The sequence below is a fragment of the Melospiza georgiana genome, chromosome 18 (assembly GCF_028018845.1).
Source record: "Melospiza georgiana isolate bMelGeo1 chromosome 18, bMelGeo1.pri, whole genome shotgun sequence".
Lineage (NCBI taxonomy): Eukaryota > Metazoa > Chordata > Aves > Passeriformes > Passerellidae > Melospiza > Melospiza georgiana.
In genome coordinates this window covers 8,914,326-8,938,181 of record NC_080447.1, presented here as the reverse complement: position 1 = coordinate 8,938,181, position 23,856 = coordinate 8,914,326, and the positions used below count along the sequence as shown (strand labels likewise).

Here is a 23,856-nt window from a genome sequence, read left to right as displayed (position 1 = left end):
TAACTCAATAACTCTTCCTCAATTAATTTTTCCTATACATTTTCATTAACTACTCTCTCTGGTGCATTTTTTAAAATGCATTATCAGAATGCTACAGTAATTTTTAGGTTAGCAAAAAATACAAAAATAGGTTACACAGAGATTGATCAGTTCTTTTAGTGTCGAACAGAAAGCCAGATGTGGAAAAGGCAAGCATCCTGCACTACAGTGTTTCTATTTAACTATTTGGTGCTCTCTGTGATGGTGAAGCCTTAGCCTTTCTCAGTTGAAAAGCAGAAATTAAGAGTTTGGTGATGACTAGAACTGCCCAGCTCCCCTGCTCAGAGTGCTCTCTCACCTTTTCAGTGCAGTGCTGTCGGGGTTGATCTCCATCCTGCCATCATACCTCTCACACGGCAGCTCCGGCGGCCGGAACTCAGGGTCGTCACTCGAAGGGACACTATAGGTCCTCCACACATCCACGGCCTCGTTGCTCTGAGTTATGCCACAGTACAAGGCTGTCTCACTGACCTCTGCCATCAGAGGTAACCTCTGTCCCACCACGACTGTCCTGTCATCTAAGCTGGGCAGTGGCTGCAGCTCCAGCCCGCTGCCGTAGAGTGCTGGGTTCACAGGAACGGAAGGGGGGTCCAGGTTCTCTGCCTCCTGACCTCTGGGCTGGGGGCTCAGGGTGGGAGGCAGAGGGGAAGTGGGGGAATGGGGTGAATCCATAGGATTCATATTCATTTGCTTGCTTGCATTTCTAGTAGGTAGCGAGAGCGGCTTCTCGTATTTCCTGGAACTGGGGACTTCCAGGGCGGCCTCCATCCCGGCCAGGCCCAGCTTCTGCCCGGCCGCCTCCTGCTCCATGCAGAGCTCTTCAGTCACCGAGGGCCGATGGTGGAACGGCATCAGGGGCCTTTTCTGCAGTTTCTCTCCCTTGTCCTGCCGCTCGGTGGTTTTGTGCTTTGAGGAGGCAGGAGGGGGCAGTGCCGAGGCCGCCGCCGTCCCCACAGGGAAGCCGGGCTGGGGCAGCGTTGGGGGCCGGCCCGAGGCACCGGCGCAGCGCTGCTTGAACACCTTGTGCCTGCAGGAGAGGAGAAAGCACTCACTGCACGCTCCGGGTCACCCGCCGCAGGGGAAAGGCAAAGCCAAAGAACAGCCCTGAGAAAACCCCTGTCTGCTCCCGACCTTTTAACAGGCTTCTAATTTCTGCCTGATGCAGGAAGTTTGAATAAATATTTTTAAATATTCAAAACAAAATAAAGCAGTAACATACAATCTTTTTACTGGCTTCGTGTGGCTTTTTTCACTTTGCATTCAGTATCTTTGAGACTGAGAAGCACAAGATTGAATTTCAGTGTTTCAGGTCCTGCTAAAAAGTATTTTCATCATACTGATGATGATTCCCAATGATGTGACAACAGGGATATAACTCTGCCCATACTTTTACTGGTCTTTTTTGTTGTTCAGGGCTTTTTGTTTAGCTGTTTATTTGATTTTATTAAGCTAAACAGAAATTGAAAGATGTGTTTGCACTTAACATTGAAACCTGTTTAAAAATAAACACCATTTCAAAATGAATCACTCCATTCCTATTTTATGAACAACAGGACAACAAAAACCCATTTCAAAACATGTAATGTGCTTTTTACTTAAAAAGATAACCTACATGATCACAAGTGAAGTGGGCTACATTGGAGACACCCAACCCTGTATATGGGTGCAGACACAACATTTTGTGCTTGCTGTCCCTATTCCCTGGAAGCATCCAGGCTGTGTGGGGTTATCCCAGCTTTCTGCAGGGCTTTGCTGTTCCCAGGACACGCTGCAGATTCCCTGCAGCAGCAGATGGCCTGTGCCTGCAATCACCCTAATGTGCAGCTAATGCCCTGGTAACTGGAGATTTGCCTTAAGCATGTTCTTGTAACATTTCATTGCCTTAATTCTCCATCATTCACCATATTTTAACTGACTGCAGAGAATTATTTCAGACATTTTGCTCCTCACACACCAAGCTGGGTCTGCAGGAGACTGAATTTGATGCTGAGTACCAGACAGCCCTTTGAGACTCCAGATCTAAGATCATATCCTGACATTTATCCAGTACATGGAATGGGCACAGAAATGACTAAAACCATTTCTATATGGCAGTAGCTGCTCAGGTTCTGCAGCTACACACAAAAAACTTATTGCTGTTTGAAACCAGGTACTGCCTTCATTTTAAGGATAATGTTTCCATTTCTCAGCTGCTGTGTTTACCAATTCCAGCATGATGCAGTTATCACTGAAGGGATGAACAGACTGTGAAATTCCAAGTGCAGCTGAACCTATCCATAGAACCAGGCTCCCACTGCCCACTGGTGATCCCCACATTTTCCAGGCAAAGCTGGACCTCAGTTTTCCACAGGAAACACTTGGCATTCTGACAAAACACTTATCTGTTCCAAATTCTTGAGTATATAAATACAAACAATGTGTATAATAGGAGGAAGAGCTACAGAAAGCATCTTCTAAGGTTGAACATCCACCTCTTCATCCCTTCCTCTGACTACATAAAGAACTGCATCCTAGAGGAATAACTTCTTTTGGTCAAGGTGCTTTTATCACCTATCTTACAAGTAGATGGTGACCTTGGGAATTAAGAATTTCAGTAGAAGTGTTTCACAGGACTATTTACTGCAAACTGGGGGCTTTTCTAGCCCTGTAACATCTCTCTGATAGTTTTAAGAATGGTTAAGCATATTGGTGATGATGGTTTGCCTTTCCTGAGTGAGGAGTTCTGGAATTCTAACCACCCAAAGATGACAGATAACTTTAATAACCTCCTAAAGTGTTTGTGAGTGAGCTGTAAATTCTTTCTGATCCAGTGACAGAGGGTGACCAGGCTCCCAATGTTTCATATTCTCTTGTGTGGGTTTGGTGCCTTGGCAATCAACCAGAGACACATGAAGTGTTTTGCAGGGATGTTTTCCCTTTTCCTCCAAATATCAGGATGATCACAAACTTAGGAAGACCCTGCCCTCTTCACCACAGGCCTTAACCACTTAACCAAAGGTTACAGCTCTGAAAAGCTGCAGGATGAGTTCCTCATGAATGGGAACTGTTGGAGTGATCCTGGCCACAATACCATAATTTTCCCATTTGGATTGGCTCCTGCAAGTGACAGTGGGCTGAGATGCAGATTCATCCCCCAAATGTGATCACAGGTTTGATATTACAATTTCCTCGTGTCTCAGCTGAAGCTGAGATAACTCCCTTCTGTAATGTATCTCTGCCTGAATTAAGCAGGGGCCTCACAATATGACAAATGTTTATTCTCCTCAAAGCTCACCTGGAACAAGAACAACTGACTCTTTGGACTGGATCCACAAAATCCCATGAAACACTATTGTTAGGAACTTCCTCCTCCAAATCTGCAGCTGTAATTTGATTCCTCCTGAAGAAGAGAAATTATTTTAGTAATCATCACCTTTTGAAGAACAAAATTTTTAAAATGTACATAATTCATGTATGTTCCCCTCAGATAAATTACTTCCTTCTACCTGACCTTTGAAACTGACAGCAGATCCCTGCACTACTCCTTAAATTTACAGTTTGATTTATGTAGGAGGAAGGTCTCAGCTCTGTGTCACATAACTCTGTCTGGAGTCCAAGTACAAGAAACAAGGGGAAAGCCATTTAAACTGTTTCTGGAAATTAGTCTGACATACCAAATGAGGAAATTGCATGGATATAGGAAAGAATAAATATTTCAGGGCTCACCATGCCATGATACACTTTAAATCTCCAGTACTAAAGGTCTATGATACTAACATCAATTTATACACACTTGTCAATTGAAATTTTAGTCCAACTCATGTAAGGCTTCACAAATACTCCCCTTAGAGCCCTAAATATCAAATATATACAATGTGTTCTGCAGTCACCCAGCTTTCAGTATAGTAACTAAAACAGGAGATGGGAGCTGCCATCTCTAAATCTGAGAGCACCTGGCTGAAGGCACAATCTATGGATGTGTGACCTCAAGGACTGTCACAATTAGGGTACACAACTGCAAATTCAATGGGAACTGTCAGGAGTTCTCAGCTGAACAGAGGGATAAATTTTCTTTAATAATACATTTTCTTTGATAATGATGTTTGGCATCATTAGCTCTGATTGGTGGCAAAGGAACCCTGTAAAGAATAACATTAAGGCAAACAATGACAATTTTAGCTGTATATTATGTGTTAGAAATAAGCAAAGCATGAGGACTGCTGCCATACTTGGACTGTGCCCTGTTGAGGATGCATTCCTTCCACACACGGTGAACAATACGGTTGTGAAATTTGGGAGTGATCTTGCTTGATTTCTTTGGACTGTGGACACTGACTGTCCCCTCCTGCACAGCTGGGTGGCTGATGCTGCTCTGAGAGCAGCCACTTTCTCCTGCAAGAGAAATAAAGCATTAATGTCAGAACTGTTCTTCATATTGTCACTTGCTATTTTTTCCTGGAAGTCTCTTAGCAGGCTGCTGACTACACCAATGTTCACATTCACTGGGAATGCTCAGAGCATCCTTACAAACACATTTAAAGCAACACTTCCTTTGAGGTAACAGAGATGGCACTGGGTTGTACCACAGGCATGGGCAATAGAATTGTGCAAGTACTGCACCTCATGTGATGTGATACATTCTGTATATTCTATATCTCTGTGTATCTATAAAAAATACACTCCCTAATAAATGGAGGTGCTTTAGATAGCCCCTTCAGCTCTGGACTGAAACACTAAGAAATAGTGAAGATAGAGCTTTTTCATTATTATCCTGTATGTTAAACTTGAATTTATATAGTCTTTGGTGAGTTGCTTTAAAGACAAAATTTATTGTAATATGGATGGTCCTAAAAGCATCTATTAAGAAAACTAATAATAATTTATGTAGAATATTTCAAAGCAAGGATCAGTTCTTTTGACTCAGTATTAAACCTCACTAAGGAAATGAATGGATCACTGATGCTTTCCTACAGACACAAGCTAGGAGAGCGGGGGTGCTCAGTCTGGGGAAGAAAAGGCTCCAGGGAGAGCTCAGAGTCCCTTGCAGTGCCTAAAGGGGCTCCAGGAGAGAGGGGGACAAGGGACAGAGGGACAGGACACAGGGAATGGCTTCCCACTGCCAGAGGGTAGGGACAGATTGGTAAGGAATTGTTCCCTGGGAGGGTGGGCAGGCCCTGGCACAGAGGCTGTGGCTGCCTCTGCATCCCTGGCAGTGTCCAAGGCCAGGCTGGACAGAGCTTGGAGCAGTCTGGGATAGTGGAAGATGTCCCTGCCCATGGCAGGGGGTGGATTGAGGCTGAGGTCCTTTCCAACCCAAACCACTCTGGGATTCTGTGCCATTTCTTTACAATATGCTTGAACTGAAATAATAAAATCAAAACTGGCTTTGGTGAGATTTTCCAGTTGAGATCTACACTCCTACAGAAATTTCCAACAGCTTATCACCAGCAGATACACTATAAACACAGCATATGATATTCTCAGTATGTATTTTCTGTGTGGTTATCAAAGAGATAACAAATGAAGATATTACTTCAACATGTTTGAGAGCCTGAAAACTCTCTCCACTCCATTCCTTCCTGTGACACAGCAGCTTTTCCCAGCTATTGTACAAGCAGATGCAAGTTCCTGCCCTGCAATGTGTTTCTGTTTAGCTGAACTCCAGCACATCCATCCTGCCAAGGCCGAGCTGCAGCAGCAGAGGGAGCTTTGGGTCCGCTGGCCCGGGCAGGAGTCGCTGCTCTGGGCTGGAACAGCCAGGAGGGATCTGCTGCATTTTCACAAGGTCACACCAGGGTACAGAACACTTCGTCCTCCCGCTGACGCAATCCAAGCAGCCTCAAGTGTGAAGTGCTGAGGGGACTCAGAGCTGCACAGCACTGCAGCTAACAGGGAATCCTGCTGCTGGCTGCCAGGTGATTTGCAAAACACAACTTCTGAAATGGTGCACAAGCTGCCTAACCCTGCATCTTTGATTATTCACGTTATGTATTTCTTTCTCCAGTTAGATCTTCCCTGTTTATTTTTCCGTAAAGTCAAACACGGAAACCCCTGGCCATACTGAGGCTTGTGCCTCTAACCATGTACTTCACTGGCTTTCAAATTCAAATGTTCTCCAGCAAGTGGGAACTTGACAGATAATCAAAAAGCAAACAGGTCAGAACTTCAGAATTGGCAAATGTGCCCTCCTTTGGAGAAGGGGAGAAGGAATGTGTACATAGACAAACATCACATGGACACAGAGGCATCACGTGTCAACAGCAGGAGGAAAACAAGGATAAGTCTGATGGGAAGGGAAGGACAGGAGGCATGAGAGGATAACCAAGGAACTACCAGGGCTTTCAAGTTACATTGGAATGCATTAATTATTGCTTTCTATAATTATGTAATATTTTTATAGCATACAGTACAGCAATATACAGCAAAACAGGAGACAGAACTGCACAGCAGGTAAAACCACTTTGTTCTCACACACTGACATTAATTTTTGTCCATGAACATCCCTGGCACAGTCCTGGAACACACAGAGATACCTCTGGCAGGTAATGGTGCAGTGAATGGAGGACACAGCAGCCCCCACCAGAGGCCACCACACAACCCCTGCAGTCCAGACTGGTTCCACTGGTGAAAAATGCCACTCACCAGTTCCAGTAACAACTTGTTTTGTTACATACTTTAGACACAACCATGGAAAATGTGATTAAAAGAGAACTGAAGAGATCATCTAGTCCAGTTCTTGCTTTAAAGCTGGATCAACCAATTTAACTAATCTGTTTCTTAAAAACAACCTTACAAAATGCCCCCACCAAACCTCCCAAAACCCATCACCCATCTGCTAATGGAACTTCTGTAGCTTCCCAATATCCAACTTATTCCAACATTTCATTATCCTTCCTCAGAGCAAGTTATTCCTCCTGTTTAACCTAGTTTTGCTTCACTCCAGTTTAGATTCATTACATACTGGTTGCAGATAAAAGTCTATTCTTTTTCTCCTTGAAATTCCACTTCTCTAGACTAAACCACCTCAATTCTGTCCATCCTTTCCTGGAGGTCCTGTTTGCAAAATCCAGGCTCACTCTCACTGTACTTTCTTGAACTCCAGTCAGTTTGTCCACATCTTTAGGTGCTCCATACTGGACGTGACACTAAACCCACATTTTAAACAGTATTGGGCAGAACTGAAGTATTATTCCTGTGCCTCACACTAATCCAGTTTCTGGGTCCCATTAGTGATTCTGGACTGCATAACATGCTTTTCCAATCCATTTCTCCAGTTTTTCAAGGTCTTTTAAAATGGTTTTTGATAAAAAAAGAATTCTTTCATTGTTTGCTGGAGAGGCATCCCTCTGATACAAATTCATGCTGCCCTCAAACAACAGCAGAGATCAAACAGAAGCTGTGACTGCCAGATTGGACAACATGAACACTTTTATAGAAAATACAGTTTATGAATATTTAAAAATAGAATCCTCCTTGTAATACTGTACAAGTGTAAAGGGTTTTGAAAATCTTAAAAATACAATAGCACATTAAAATATGCATCAATACTTGAACAGAGATTGTTATTTAAATGGTGATTGTCTTGCTTCAGTTAGTCATTAATTGGCTTCTGGCTTATTTTAACTCTCAGTTCCTTTGAAAAACACCATTCCAAGTGAATTTACATCTCATATTCTGACTTATTAGCAGTAAATACTAAATACTTTGATTGTCTTCCTCTATAGGCTCTAATCATGGACAAATAATCCAGACATGTTTTCTTTGCCTTTGCATCAAGGTTCAAAGGTTAGACTTGATGATCTTAGAGTTCCAACCTCAATGGCTCTGTTATGCCAGGACTGACCCTGTTGATGTGACAGAACTGTCTCATAAAGGCTAAGCTTGGGAGCTCCTCAATGAGGGCATAACAAGGATTCTTTAGCCCCACCTGGCTGCACAGTCTCACAAAAACTTGGAGGGTCCTTGTGTCTTTGACACTTCTATTGCTCTGTGAATTTTAGCAAGTGCTGCCCAACAGGTTAAAAAAATCTCCGAGTTCAAGCAGAAGGTTGCCCAGCGGTGAGAGGTTTGTGTTGCTTTGCAGCACTGCACAAGATGTACCTACAGGAAATGGAGCTGAACTGAATTCACCCTGTTTTGTGTAAAGGGGTGTTCACAGCACTGGCTTCCCTTTACTACAGACCTACAAAGTCCCCCCCAGCCCTCCTCCCCTGCCTGCCTTTACCCTGCCCCTGCTCACACGTGCACTCCCCAGGAGCTAAGCAAAACCCAGAGTGTGAGCCCATCTCCCCAGCCCACTGCTTACCCATAACAGCCTGCTCTGGAGAGGTGGGGGGAGTCAGGGGCATCCCACAGGTACTGACAGGATCCTTCACGCTTGCAAGCCCCTGCTGTCCCACATTTATATGGCCTGCAGCACTGGCAGAGCTCTGTGACACTGGGATGTCACTCTGGGAGATGAGAACAAAGGCTGAAGGATACACCATCCTCACACCCCCTGCAGAGAGATGGAAAACCACAAGTCTTAGACACACCTGATAATATCCAGCAACCACAGCTACTTCCACTTGTTTTCAATGTCAATTTGACAAAACTTATTATCTGAAATACAAAGAGCTAAGAATTTCCATGCTAATATACATCCAGCCCTCTGTAACCAGCACAGAGCTGAAACAAGCAGCTCAATCCAGTGAATAATGGCATCAGGGATACAGGGAGTACAAAAGCTTGAGGCGACAGAACTACTCAGATGTTCTGGTGTCAAGAGAGCTACAAGAGAATATAGGAAAATTATAATGGCTCTTTCTGATTAATTAGATGACTTTTTTTTTTTTTCAAATCATGAGGAGGAAAATAATCCTTCAGGCAGAATATTGAAACTTACCAACAATGACTTCAACTGCCACAGGGAAATCGTTGTCATATCCCAGCTCTTCCTCCTCTTTCATGCCTTCCTTTTTCTTCAGCACCATGGGGTAGAAGTACTGCCACTCCTCCATCAGCTTCCGAGTGGCAGGGTCTGACATCTTGTACGACTGGCCCGTCAGGGTCCCGTTCAGGCCGTAAGGGCTCACCAGCACTGCAACACAACAAAGAGCAGCCCTGAAGGACTCAGCAGCACTGCAGGAGAACAAGCAACACTCCCACAGCAGGGCTGCTCCAGCTCTGCCTGAGCCACTCCTCCACTGCCTGAGGACTGAAGGGTCCAGGGAAAGCCACTGCAAAACCCAGTGCAGGTGTGAATCCAAAGCCACAGAGCACTGAGCCCTCCTGAGCTGACGCAGGACTCTGTGGCAGTTTGGGTTCATCATTTCCACTGTGAATGAAATTCCAGCAACCCCGGTGTAGTGAAATAGCATTCAGGGATGAGCACGCATGGAGAGAAGAGAGGACGGCGACATTTGAAACTTCTCAGCTTTAAAAAGGATAGATAATACATAAACAAGAGTCACAACAAACAAGGAAAATGACTTGCTTAACAACAGGTATTTCCATTCTGACTCAATTTCGTTTTTAGTTGTATTTGAGTCATGAATTCAGCTCACTGAAATAACATGTATGACTGAAGTGCCTGAGCCTCTGTCAAAGCTTTATATGTAGACACAAAATGTTTTCAATAAAGCTTCTATAAATTAACATCTCTATAAATGATCATTTCATGTGTCTTTGGGTGTTTTTTTTTTTTACTTTGTGTTGAACTTTACTAAGATTTCTTGCTTTAATTGCTTTGAAATTATAATTTCAGACTGTAGTAAAGACAGCATAATGCAATGACTCAAAATTCTTAATGTTTTTCTTTTTTTTTTTAGAGCATCACATGAAAACTGCATTATGAATTTACTAAGCTGTCAACTTAATTCTGTAAAATTTTAATTTCTTACACTGGCAAATAAATAGTCACAGATACTTGAAGTTTTTCAATGTTTCTGCTACATTTCCACACCCACCCCGTGTTTTTAAAATAAACCAGTAAATAGTTGCCAATGTATGAATGAAAATCAGTCCTGAACCAGATAAGCTCAGTATTTGGATCCTCATAGGATTCACAGAGAGACCATGTCAGAAAACCACATGTGTGCACTGACTTTCTTAAATACTGAGACTTTTTAAACTGAAATGATGGATTGGTTTGGCATGGAAGGTTACCAACAATGTGAACAGACAGCAAGCTCTGGAGAACCATCCCCCAGGGAGCTCGGTACCTTGGAAGGGCGAGGGGGAGTTCTGGGCCATCTGGATGTGCTCCTCGGTGATCAGGTAGATGGGCTGGTGCTGGGCGATCTCCACGCTCGTGCACACGTTGCTCTCCCCGTGCAGGAAGAACGTGAAGGCACACGACAAGTGCTCGCTGCAGGACACAGGAGACAAAAGGAAACATTTATCGGTGTTAATGGGCTCCGGCAGGGAAATTGTGAGCTCTGAGACCAAGCACACACCCTCCCGTCCTGTCCTGTGGCTCATTGCCAGGCTGGGAATCATGTAAACAGAGGGATCTGTCACCACACAAATAACTGACAGTGTTTTCTTACTTGTTCCATTACAAATAAATGGGATTTTAACTAGAATTCAAGAGGTAAAATTAGGGGGCTTTAGAAATTCTTCAAAGTTCACCCTGTGAGAAATAGCCACTCACTTTTCATAATTTAGATAGGTTTATTAAACCTTATCAAAAATACAACAGAAGACTGAATAGAGAAAAGGTTACAGCACCAGGAGGAAAGGATTTTCCCTACCATGTGCTTCCCTACAAAATGGAGGTTTTGCCTTTTAATCCCTCCCAAAACCTCTGTCCATCGACTCCTTCTTCACCATCCAGTGGTGGAGTTTACTTTCTCAAACCTTGACTGGAGGTCAGATGTCACACAGTGACAAGCCAATCCTCCCAAATATCCCAACCCCGGCTGTCCCTTGAAAACAACTCAAGGGGTAAAAAAATCCCTTTTCTTAACCTACATCCATGATATTTGTCTGTTAATTGTGAGAGTCAATCATTGCATTACTCATCTGTCACAACCCCACAATGAGGTCCAGCTGAAAAGAAGCAAAGGAATAGGAAAGATATTTGCCTAACATCTAATGAGAATCTTGATTAAAAAATATAAAAGCACATGAATATTACAGAAAGTTGTCAACAACCTAAGGTGAGCCATGGATTTGCCACTGCTGACCCAATTTACCTTAAAATGAACTGTATTGAAAATGTTTTCACTTCATTCTACCCACAGAGTGACTCACATCACAGCAAAGTATTTGCTTAAATATTCCTTGCTACAAAGCCACAAGAAAAAAGAAAACAAAGCACACTTCATGGTTTTAATCCTCATTTTAATCAACTAAAAATGTACAGAGCTGCAGTAAGTGTGCAGAGATTTCCCTGTCCAGTTCAAGAGCTGTGCACAGTTTTATGGGTGTTGGCTTTGGCACAGGGCCAGCCCTAACAGGACCCGTTTTACACACAGCTCTCACAACCTGCACCAAGAGGAAAAACCAAAGGCAATTACAACCATCTCAGTTCAGTGTTCAAGTCAACCAACTGCTCTGCTACTGCTGCCAGTGGGTTTTAAAGAAAGGCACTGATGGTCTAGAACTGGGAGCTGCTCTAATCTCTCTAAATCTCTGAATGATTCCACAGAGTAACTTCTCATCCTGTAGCCCAAGTTACTCTTCTGTGAAGCTCAAATCCTACCACAAAAAGAGACCAGAAGAAAAAGTTCAGCTGAGAAAAGGGAAGTGTGGCCAGGCAACAGCCACACTTCCCTGGTGCTGCCATCCGCAATTCTGAACTACTTTGTAACAACAATTCAGTAAATAAAAGGTTTCATTATGTTTCAGTTTTCACAAAGGAAAGAAATTTCACTGTCCTCAGTGATGAAGTGGGAAATGGATTATGTTACATGGGGGGAAGGGAGGGAACGGGACATGGCACAAAATGGGTCAGACTCCAGGTATTTCTGTCCTGCCCCAAGAAGAGAAGCAAATCAATTAATGTAATAAAAACCTCTGCACATACAAGAAATACAAAATTATAGCAAACCAATCATTTAAACAAAGCCCATTAGTTTCCTTACACAGCGTGAACACTTTTAATATAAAGGTTTTAATAAATAAAAACCCCATGAGAAATCTGGTGTAAGATCAAGCGGGGATAATGTCTGCAGAGAGTTCACATGCAGCAGGTCAGCATTTCCAAAGCAGAGAGCAAAGCTGTTTTTTTTTAACTCCTGTCTTTAGGATATACACAGAAACACTCTGGATTCTGCAAGCTTCCTACAGGATTTAACTGTGGGTCTTGCTTGGCTGCTATTGAACTGAAGGGAAAAAATTGAGACCATCCAGGAAGACTCTCGAGTGTCTTGCAAAGTGCTCTGGCATGAACAAATCATGTGAAATCTTATGCAACACTCACAGCTACCCATAAACCCTGTGAGGATAAGGAATACACCAAATCAGAGCTTGAAAGTCAAAGATTCATTTGGTTTTGGAGGGCAGGCACCAACTTTCAAGTGAGAATCACCTAACAGCAGAATTAGTAACTGAGATTACAGAATTAGACAGCTCCAGACTAAGAGTACAGACAATAAATTATGGGGGGAAGAGGGGTACAACAAAGCTCACTCAGTCCAGCAGTGCCCTCCTCCTTCAGGCCAGAGCTGCTGGAGCTGCTGGCACAAGCCCCTCTTGCCCAGCAGAGCAGCTCCAGCCAGGCCCTGTGTCCTGTGCCCTCCCTGACTCCCCACAGCTCTGCCAGAGCAGAGGCACTGACACACAAGTGAAGCTCCCTCTGGTGCCAGTCACTGCCACAAGCTCAGCTTTCAAGACCAAAAATAATCAAGATCAAGGCCTGAGGACTTCCTGCAGTCCTCAGGTGTAAGTTTCCTTTAGTAACAAATCAGAATTTGATTTGGGCTGTGTCCCACTCTGCCATGTGCTCCCAGCCCCCTGACACTCCTGCATGCAGCACAGCTCACACCATTCCTGAAATACCAGCCCAAAGAAATCACTCTGGCTACAAATGTGAGCCAGATCTTGGAATAAAATCCAAGTGGAGAAACCTCACCCAGCTCCAAGCAGCCAGCCCTTCACACAGCCCCAGCACAAGGCTTCACCTGATCCACTGAGCTCCACTGTACCTATAAAGTTCCAAAACTCACAAATTGCTCACACCCTCACCAGAGTCTTCCAAGATTACCAATATCCAGTTTTCCTACAAGATCCACTTCTCTTTGCACCAACAAAAAACTGAACACAATATGCAGATCAGACCAGGATTCCAAAAAACATTCAACACGATGTTCAGACTGATTTTTTATTTTATTTACATTTATTTCAACCCAGTTCAAAAAGTGAAGTTGACAGGCTTTTGAGAAGTCCCTCTCTGCAGGTTTTTAATCAGTCTCATTTCTGTATTCTTTTCTGATCAGATGATAAAACTATCAGAAACCACCAGGAAGGTACATGAAATGGCTTCCAAATGATCTCCCTACTCCTCAGAGTCTATTGGGCACCTCGAGCTGCCCCCTCAGGACAAGAACAATAATGCAAAAGTTGCTAATCTTGCACAGCTGTGCTGTACATTCACTTTGCGCACACTAAGGAATTACACCAGGAACAAAGGGCAGTCAGAGACACAGTTTGACTCCTCTGACTCTGTTAATAATAAATTTACTTTATACCTTTAAATTTGAGCCTGTTTTGCCCTTAAAGTGTTTTCCCCCAGCCTTTTTCTCAACTCATGAACCTGTTTTTCCCCCTCCTCTGCCCAGCTGCAGCAGAGAACAGTGAGTGAACAGTTTTTGTGGGTACCTGGCATTTCAGCCAGGGCCAAACCACAACAGAGCAAATGTGTGCCAGTACTCTGGTCACACCATGCAGGAACTCTTTTTTACAGGTATTTCAGAATCCTTTCTTTGCTTTCTCAGTGCCTTACAGCTGCCTTGGTTAGGATGTCATCTCCCTCAGTGGAATGTACAGAACATATACAGAATATATGTTATTTTCTACTCTGGCTGCATGAAAGGTGAGGTGGGAGAAATGTTGAGCACTGGTCTGCAGCCAGCAGAACACTTTGGCACACACCTTCAACAATACTTCCACTACCTTCACTGCGACCTGTGTGCTAAAATTAAAACAACTGATTAAATAAAAGGCATCTATTAACAGAAATGCAAAGAAATAGCAATGTCAAATAACCTTCTGTAACAAAAGATCTGTGCCCTTTTACAGGTACTTTTTCTCTGTAAGACAGAAAAATCAAGCCTTCACTTTGGCACCTAATCACCTGCAGCTGACATTAGCTGTCTTTCAGGTGCTTCCTCTGGGACCTTAATTACCTCAAATAACTTTTGAGATGTCTAAAAATGTAGCTGAATACCTTGGCAATGTAATATTTAGGGCTTCCCATAAACTTTATGAATGCCAATTTCTCAGTTACTATAAATGACTTAAAGAAAACATTACATTTACTTACATATAAAAAATCAGTTGAGGATTATGAAAACTCAACTACATTTAAACTCCACAACATTGGCAGAGAAAGGGAACAACTGATGGATTCAGGTGTTGTTTCCATTTTTTGGGAGATTTGGATAAATACCCAGTGGAACCTGTTCTGCTTTCAAACTGTACATGAAAACAATGCTAAGATATTGCAACTCCTAAGAGAGTTTGGAATGTATGTACTAATGTACATCTTGTTTAAAGTTAAACTGCCCCCTACAGACTTCAAAATATACCACAAATGTAAAAATCAAACTGGAAATCAAACTGCCAGTAACAATTCCTTTGGGATTTGGGGAAGAAGATCCTACAAAAAAACTAATTGAACACAACAGATTATTTTTCTTATTAGAGGGATATTAAAACAATAGTTTTATGGTATGAGTTTTGTCCTTATTATTTTAAGGACTTGAAACCATTCCCTGAAAACCCCTTGCTGCCTTGCAGAGCACAGTGTCTAAGCTTGCTTTATCCTAAACACTGCAACCTCCTGACACACCTGGAAAGTGCAGTTGGGAGCCAGATGCCTGGACTGACACTAAAAGTTCCTTAGAAAAACACAGTGAAAATTTAAGAATCCTATATTTGTACATATCCATCCTTTTTTCAGGGCTGAGAATTTAAAAAATACTTATTTATCCACAGAGGAGCTAGAGCTGCCATGCTCTGCCCTCCAGGCTGCAGACAACTTCTTCTTTCTCCTTTACTTTGTGAGCAATTGTCCACAAAGCCACTGACTGTGTATGATTAATTGCATTTTCTGACCAATAAATTGTACAGCTGCTTTAATTCTCCTCAAAGCTAAGACTGGGATCTGAAAGCCCTCAAATCACAGTTACCCCAAAATAGCTTCATCGAGTCTGTTGTCAGAAAAGAGGCAGCAGCAAGGCACAGGCATTAGGAAAACTGTCAAATCACTTTTTTGATGTGGATTACAAAAAAGAGGGCATCAAAAGGTAAATTTGAAACAGAAGAGTAAGTGAGAGCAAAATCAAATACTTTTCTTTTAAGTTGCTAAAGCAAGAGGACAGGAGCAGGTCACAGTGGGGTTTGGGCAGGAGATGGCAGCACCTGGACACCCCTACAGCCAATAACACTCCAACACCACAGTAAAGTAACAGTCCAGGATGTAAATCACCTCTTCTTAAATCTTCTGGAAATGAATATCCCCAGAGAAGCCTGAACTTGAAGAAGCTCCCACTAAGGGAGGAGAAGGAAGGCTGCCTGCTTTGGGTTGAGAGAAGGCAGAGCCTCGGTGCCAGTGCCCAGTCAGGCACCCCCCTTAGCTGAGGGCAGGGATGCACTCCCAGAGCACCCAGAGCCTCCAGGGCCCGGCCAGACCACTGTGGCAGCAGAGAAAGCTTCCCCACACACACCACGAGAGCAGAGGAGCACCTGGAGCAGCAAACAAAAAAGGCCAGGCCATTTTCTGGCCCTTAGGGGAAATCACACATTGAAAACCACAACTAAAGCTAAAAGGAAAGCACTGCCAGGCATGAGACAATTCCAGAGTGTTCTGGACACCACAGCCTCCCAAGAGCACCCAGCCCCCTCTTCTGTACCAGAATGGGACCCCCACAGCCAGGTTCAGGTTCTCTCTGCTGTGGCCCCAGATCCACACTGAAACATGGAAACACCAACCTGGAGCCTGCTTGGGGCTCCATCACTCCACACATCAACCCTGGGAAGCAAGGACTCCCTGCCCCATTGGTTCCAGAATTCTCTGTGTGCTGGAGCCAGAACAGGGCTGAGGGCTGACACTGCCCAGCAGCTGGAGCTTGTCCCAAGGCTAATGAACACCCAGCTGAAATCAACTGGGCAATTATTTCACTGTATCACAGCACCTGAAACAACTTTCTTCAGGTGAACACGCTGCTGGCTCATGAACAAGGGAAACTGATGTCTGGTTATACATCTCTGCCCAAAGTTACTGGTTTTTTTATGGCACACAATAAGAATACAGGAGGCCAAGCTGCAGATTAAATCATATTGCTTTGGCAATGACTCCTTTTCTCTCGATTTTGTTATCTCTTTCTCTTCTTCAGCTCAAAGAAATAAAAAGAAGAGCAGGGAACAGAACATCAGTTCCCAGAACTACCAGATCTTTAATAATGGTATCTCTAAGTCCATTGGTTGTCTCACATATTTGGTTGGATTTTTTAAAAATTATGAGATGCACAGACAGAAACTTTATGTACATATGAATTGCCTTTAATGTTTTTCCAGCAGTGAAGTAAAGCACTAAGATAGATAACAGTTTCACAATGCAGCAAGCATTTAGATAACATTATCTAAACACTTGCTGTGTTACAGACTTATTGTCTCAACAGTGCCTCAGTTGTCACCAGCAAAGCCCTTGCCAAGGCCAACACACACCTCCCTAACAGGATTCCCCCTGATCCCATCTCCAGCAGGGAGATGTATAAATGTATGCACAGGGTGAGCCCCCAGCCTGGGCACACAGGGGGTTATTCCTGCAGTGCATCCATCAGTCTGCAGCGTGACAGGGTAAGAACAGCAGCACCTGCACGAGTCCTGGGGCAATGCTGCACATCCCATCAGCCCATTCTGAGCAGCAACTGCACTGCAGGATCACTTGGAACAAGACCCACACCAAGTCTGTGCTGGAGGCAAGGTCACATCCAGCGTCCGTGACCTCGATGGGAACACGGCACAAACTGCTCCCATTCCTGCCCTGCCCTATCCCCATGTCTCAGGCTGGGAGAGCTCCAGGTTTGGGTTTTTTGGAGATGCAGAACAGCAGAACAGGTTTGGCTGTGGGTAAATACCACAGTGCCAGTGCTCCTGCTGAGGAGACAGCACCTTAGGGCAGCAGAGCTTTGCCCCACAGCTCCTGCAGGGAGGAGCAGGTTCTGCAGCAACAGCCACCCCATGCTTGCCCTGGAAATACACACAGAAATAAGCATGTTTTAATGTACTGAAGCAGTGTTCAATATCTGAAATAAAATTCCTGCAGTGAAATCCCAGTGCACGTTCCTCCCCTGGCACAGGGATGCAGTCAGGACTGTACCACACCATGTAGCTCGAGGCACTGAGGATTACTGAGTCCATTATTTGTTAATTTGTGCCACACTTCAGACCTGTGCTGATTTAGAATTGCAACTATTTTGAATTATTTAAGATGTCAGTACCAAAAAGTGATTCTGCAAGTTTATTATATTAATTATGAATTAAAATTCATTGTGATGAGACTCTGGATCCTGCCCTATTTAGAAAACATAGAAGTTGCTGTGACCATATTTCTACTGTACTACAGGATATAGACTTTAAAATACTATATAAATGCATACCAAAAAAGAAACATGGAAGTTATTAAAGTTATTTTCAGGTTAATGCCAAAACAAACACATATTTTTCACTGGAAATTCTGAGCTTTTAAAGATTTATGTCCTTAGAATTCAGGAACTTGCTTATATCTGTACCAGCATTACCAGGTATTATAAAAACAATAGTACCAGCTGGTGAAAACTACAAAATGGATTATAATTAACTAGAAGATTGTCAGAATGGATGCAATATTTCTTGCTTTAGCATATTCAAAATACCAACACATCAGGAAAAATTGCATATAAAGCTTCTAAAATCCCTGCTGTTATCACCCTCCTGCCATCTCTCTGTCTGAAGCACTGTGTTTCCACACAGGGTGTGAAACGGGTCCTTTGGAAAATTAATTTCCATGAGAGATCTGATACCCTTTCAAACAAGAATGCAGGCAGATAAGCTCATATATTCAATGTGCCCCATAAGTTATTCATGGCACATGAATAAGTTACATGTTGGTTTTTTGTGGAATCTCCCCAAAAGCCCTCTTTTCGCGCTGTTAGTCTCAGCATTTCTTAAATACCATCCAGCCCTCAGAACTGTCATGAGCAGTTGTGCTCTGGAGATCAGGACTGAAAAAATCCTTTTGAATATTAATAACCCCAAACCCCAGCACGAGCCTGACGAGTGCTGATGGAGGTTGGCCAACCAACTATTGCCTTTTATTTCAGCCCAAGGCATAAACTGACCTTTCCTTAACAGCTCGGCCCTGCAAAGTTTAAATGCTGGCTTCCCTTAAATTGAAGCTTTCTGGGGCAGTTTTATCTCAGATAACACAGCTATCAGTTACTCTGGCTCACAACTCCAGCTGGATGGTTGACTGGCACAGTCAAAATGATTTGTCTGTGGGTCACAGACCCAAAGAGAGTGAAGCTTTGGAAAAAGGCTTCCCTCTACTCATAATGGGGTAAAAATGTTATCCTTTCTACTAAGGCTTGTGTTGCACACTGGCCATCAGTGAGCAGTTAACTTTACCCAATTAAGTCAGCCCAGTTCTCAGTCTCACACCTGAATTGCAGGAGTTGTGTGTGAAGTCAGTGATGAAATCATGTTCAGCAGAGAAACAAAAAGAATATTTAGCACTCAGGTATGGGGGAATATCAAACCACATTTATGTTGGGAGCTTCATTTTCATAAATTAATGTTGCTCTAGGAGTAAAGCATAAGTCATCAGTGATCCCTTAGTAATTGCTTCAGATAATTCCTTACTTTAATATGTCCTTGTAGCACAGATTCACTCAAAGCCACAGCTGAGTTTGTCACCAATATTTGCTCTGTGCTCTACTGTATTTAAAACTGCACATTTAAGAGGAGCATCAACATGGAATACCACAGAAATTTATCTGTGACAAATTATCAAAAATTACCTAAATTCTGTCTTGATTTATATCTCAATTAGCTCTGAAAGCCAGAAATTGAATGCATCTGATAGTCTGATTTGACTTGAAATGGCTTTGATGTCCACAGCCATTTGTCAGAAATGACTGCTGTGAAAGCCCTGTAACCTGAGTGAGCGCTGTGATGTGGATAAGCACTGCTGGGTGTTTTACAGGGCTACTCTGTTATTATGGAGGCAGAGTCTGAAAGGTCACGTTATTTGTTTATGTAACACACGTGGTGTTCTCACAAATAACAGCTCTGAGTTCCTCAGAAACCAAACATTCCCTCACCTGGGAACACCGAGCTGCAACAACCAGCCAGTGCTCTGCAGACCAGGCTAGGGAGACCTAAAAAAAATATTAAAATATGGGAACAAAACCAGCTGTCAATGCTCTACAAGAACCCTGACTAGCAGGTATGAGGGAAGGGGAATAATATGTGAACATCACATCATTCTCAGACTGCTCCCAGCATGGGGAAGAAAGTGAAGCAGCCACTGACACTTATTTCTGCTTGCACCACATGTTTAAACTAGGGAGGAGTTGTGTGAAGCTTTAAAATTATTTTATCTAAATTCTTTCAAGATAATCAGGTCTACACAAATCCTAAAAATGAAGCTCAAATCAAGATAATCAAATCCTAAAAATGAAGCTCAAAAATAATGAAAACTAAAATGCCATAAAAGAAAAGATACGTGTTTCTTACAAGCAAAGAGCCAATTTTCTCCCATCAGCCAGGCTTCTCTCCCTGCTTTGTAAGTTAAGCAGCACTGGCCTGGTAACAGTGCCCAGTAATTCACAAGTTAACAGACACCACAATTCATTTGTTCTGTCCCAATTTAAATTCCTGCAGTGTCAGGCACAGGGATGCTCTCCAGACGTGCACACAGGCTCTGTCACCACAGCCAGAGCACAGCCAGGGTGTGTCCTGCCCACGGCCGAGCTACAGAAATAAAGCCCAGCCCAGCCGAGGCTCCTCCTCTGCTCTGCAGGGCAGCACTGCCTTGTTTTTCTGCCTGCTAATGTAGGTTAATGCACCCTTCTCCCCTTCACCCCATGGAGGCTGAGCTGTTTTCCAAAGCAGCATTATATTAGATTAAGGCCGTTCAGAAAAGAGATTCCTGGAAAAAAGACAGCAAACTGAAGGGGGAAAAGGGCCACACGAGCATTTCTTGTTTTCATTAAGTTCACTCCATATGAAATTAAATTTATTGGCTTCATTCACAAAACAAGTACATCAACAAGGAGAACTGTGGTTACCCAGGTTGTTCAACACAGAAATAATAAGAAGAATATTGTTCTCAAAATCTCAAAACTATTAATGCAGTTTTGATTTGTGCTGCTTACTGTGGGCTCCCCAAGGGAAAAGGAGGTGAGTTTTATGTCATAGATTCACACAACCATTAAAAAGAAACTCAGACTCTCCAGGCATTAAATCCCTGTACCCTCTCTCCAGTGTGAGCAAAGTTTAGTTTTTCTGGCAGGGGAACACCAGCACTCCAGTGAGCTCTGGGAGCTCTCCAGTGAGGAAGCAGCCCTGCTACCAGAACGTGGGAGTTGGGGACCTTCTGACCACCTCACATTCATTGAGAACTGAAACAGGACTTGTAAGTGCTGCAAGACTTGATCCCCCTCTAAATTAATTTCTTCCCACAAACCAAATCTTCTGATATCTTTACATGATTATAAATCTATAATAGTAACTCAGATATTTTCAATTACAGAATACAGAGAGAGATGAATCCTGATGGAGAGCTTTAATATTCCCAGGACTCACAGCTGAACTCTTAAATGTGACAGGACAACAGCACTGCTGCAAAATGGAAGGAAATAATGCTCAACTATACCCTGATAAAATTAAACAAAGAACCAAACCCCCTCACCCCCAAATAACAAACAAAGCCAAGAGCCTAAATCTCTCCAGATTACCTCACACAGCACACCTTGCTCAAGCACCAAGGACTGAGCATAAAATGCCCTTCACACTTCTGTGGAGGAGCACAAGGTTTAATGAGCTACACAGAACCAAGACAAAGTTTTAAGAGCTCTGAACCTCATTTTACAGCATGGTCTCAGAGAAAATTTGTTCTCCTTTGCTGTATGGTGTGTAAAAGAGCCTGCAAAGGCTGTAAACACCTCCTGATGCACACTGAAATTTGTGCTGTAAGCCTGCTGCCAGCTGTCCTTTAGGAGGATGGCTGCATAAAATTATTTCACATGCGTCCATTATGCAGCATGATCACAATTAATGGAATAAATTTTATGATTCAAAACAAATTAAGCAACATGTAGAAAATTCTAAAGCCATGAAAAATGCATTAATTTATTCATTGCCATGCATTTGTGATCTTTCCACTTTTGGAGTACGGTTTAATTGACTAGTTTAGAGACCAATTAATCCCTTTACATTTAAGTCAATCACTGAATCCTCTCCAAATAATTTAGCTCCTACATGCTGCCTCCCATTTGATGTCCCTGGAGAGTGACTGCAGTTGAAACAGGTGGCACACAAATCACATTTAGGAATGGAGAAAGAACTGCACTAGCAGGGATCCAAGGCATTAAAGATGCACAATTCAGTGATCCACGTTCACTCCCTGATCTCCACTACTCCAGCTCCCAGTCACGTCCTGAATGTTTGGGGGGCTTTAAATGACAACTGCAGGTCACACATAATTATTTTAATTTTTGGGACTTTCTAGTCCTCACCTACCTACTGCTCCTCTCTTCAGTTTTTTTACAAGGCACATGGAAATAATGCAGTGTCAAGGATGGGGAGAGATGGATTTGCCACCAAGGGAATCATTCCTCAGGAGGGGAACAGAGGTATTGTTCACCAAACCAGTAACCTCCAGCATCACAATTTTAAGAGGAGAGAAAAATCCCAACATATTGAGGGTTTTTTGCCTATTAAAACCATCCACAATCTCATCAATATTGAAATGGGACAGGACATTTTATTGTCTCACAAAATAACACCTTAAAAAGTGTCAGAATGAAGGTAGAATTTCTCTATTTAAGAAAATAAATCTGAAAATGAACCAGGGACTTCATCTCTTCTATAAGGTGCTCAACCAAGAAAAAAAGCTTGAAAAGAAAAATTATTTCAAATAAGCTAAAACCAGCTCCTGAAACCACATTAAGCTCAAGTAGAAATGAAAGTATTATTTTTGCACATAAATCCAAAGCTTATTGCATTTTAAACATTTACATAGACACATAATAAACAAATTATCTGAAACCTAAAGAAAGTATGTTCCAACAACACAATTCATGAAAAATCATGAGAAGGAAAAATAATTATTCTCGTATCAAATGTAAGATTTTGTGTTTTCAGTTCCACCAAGTAATCTTATAATATAAATTATTTTCTGCCTCATTTTCTTCTTGAATTAAGAACAAGTTTCTGTCAGAAAATGAAAAGAAAAAACCCCAACCCCATCAGTGCAGGAAACACTTCTGCAGTGAAAAGTATTTTACAGAAATGCCTGAAATACCAATTCTGTGTCTTGGCAGGACTGAAACTCCACCCAAGTGAGTGAAGCAGACAGAGCCCTGGTGGCCAGCACCCACCCACCGTGGGCACAGACACAGAGTGAGCCCAGAGACAGGGAACCAGCACCTTTGTCCATGCCCCACCTCCAGCAGTTCCTGATTTCTCCCTTCTGAGACCTGGGGGAGCTCTGAGCAGCCTCAGTGGGCTCAGCCCCTGCAAGCCCAGGTCTGTGCCCTGGCCTGTGCTGACTCAGGATCTCTGCCAGGCCAAACAATTCCTGAGGCAGGAATGTGCTGCAGCCCTGCTTAGTGCTCAGTTCTCACCACAGACACAACTCAAGCTTCAGACTTTCAGGCTTCTTCTGTGGTGCTGCCCGTGCTGGTGGCACAGGTTTGTTTGATATTCAGAACAACTTTGACCCAAACATGGAGATAAAATTAAAGAAATTGCTCTAAAAGCTGGATTAACCTATTAATTGCCAGGCAGAAATGACACTGCTCTGCCATTGGTAGTGCTGAGCATCAGTGCACAGTGCAAACCCACAGACAGCATGCAGGGGAAAAACCACACAGCTTGCCCTGATCTCCCAACCAGACCTCTCTCAGCAGACTCAGCACTAGAAGGGAATGTACCCACAAGGAAAAGCTGAGCTCCACGAACTCAGCTGTTAAAAGGTAAAGCAGCCATGCTTGCATGGACTCCACAGTGTTCAAACTGTTCACAAAACTTAGCTCTGACAACCCCTAAAACTTCATTATTTCTAACAGGTCACCAAGCTTTGGCAGGATTTTCCTCAAGGTCAGACATTCTCTTCAGGCTTTCAATTAAATACTGTTAATTTTTGACTGAAGTATAGAGTGAAGGAAAAGCAAATAACCTCTTCCCAATTCTGGTTCTTCCACCCTCAACCTGGTCACTTGACAGGCTGCCAAAATTTCTGGACATTCAAACTCCAGTGTGTGCTACAGCTATGACAGCTACCATCCTATTCCTGAAGGTTCCAGGAACAGAGAAAACAGGATTTAGAGGGAAGATGGGAGAAGGGAAATGAGTTAGACTGAAATCACAGTGATACCCCTCAGTGTAGTCTGCACCTTCAGGATCCAAATTTTTCCTGCGTAGCCC

General features: G+C 43.1%; 1 protein-coding gene across 1 annotated transcript in view; it reads right to left on the bottom strand.

Moving 5' to 3' along the window:
* MED13L (mediator complex subunit 13L) overlaps positions 1–23,856 on the bottom strand; it is a 193,511-nt gene that overhangs the window by 32,538 nt on the left and 137,117 nt on the right. Inside the window, exons 5-10 of the mRNA XM_058036755.1 lie at positions 10,221–10,366; positions 8,903–9,097; positions 8,324–8,515; positions 4,248–4,410; positions 3,314–3,418; positions 338–1,066 (exon numbers count right to left, since the gene is read on the bottom strand). Coding sequence (XP_057892738.1) covers positions 338–1,066; positions 3,314–3,418; positions 4,248–4,410; positions 8,324–8,515; positions 8,903–9,097; positions 10,221–10,366 — 1,530 coding nt within the window. The remainder of the gene's footprint in view (positions 1–337; positions 1,067–3,313; positions 3,419–4,247; positions 4,411–8,323; positions 8,516–8,902; positions 9,098–10,220; positions 10,367–23,856) is intronic.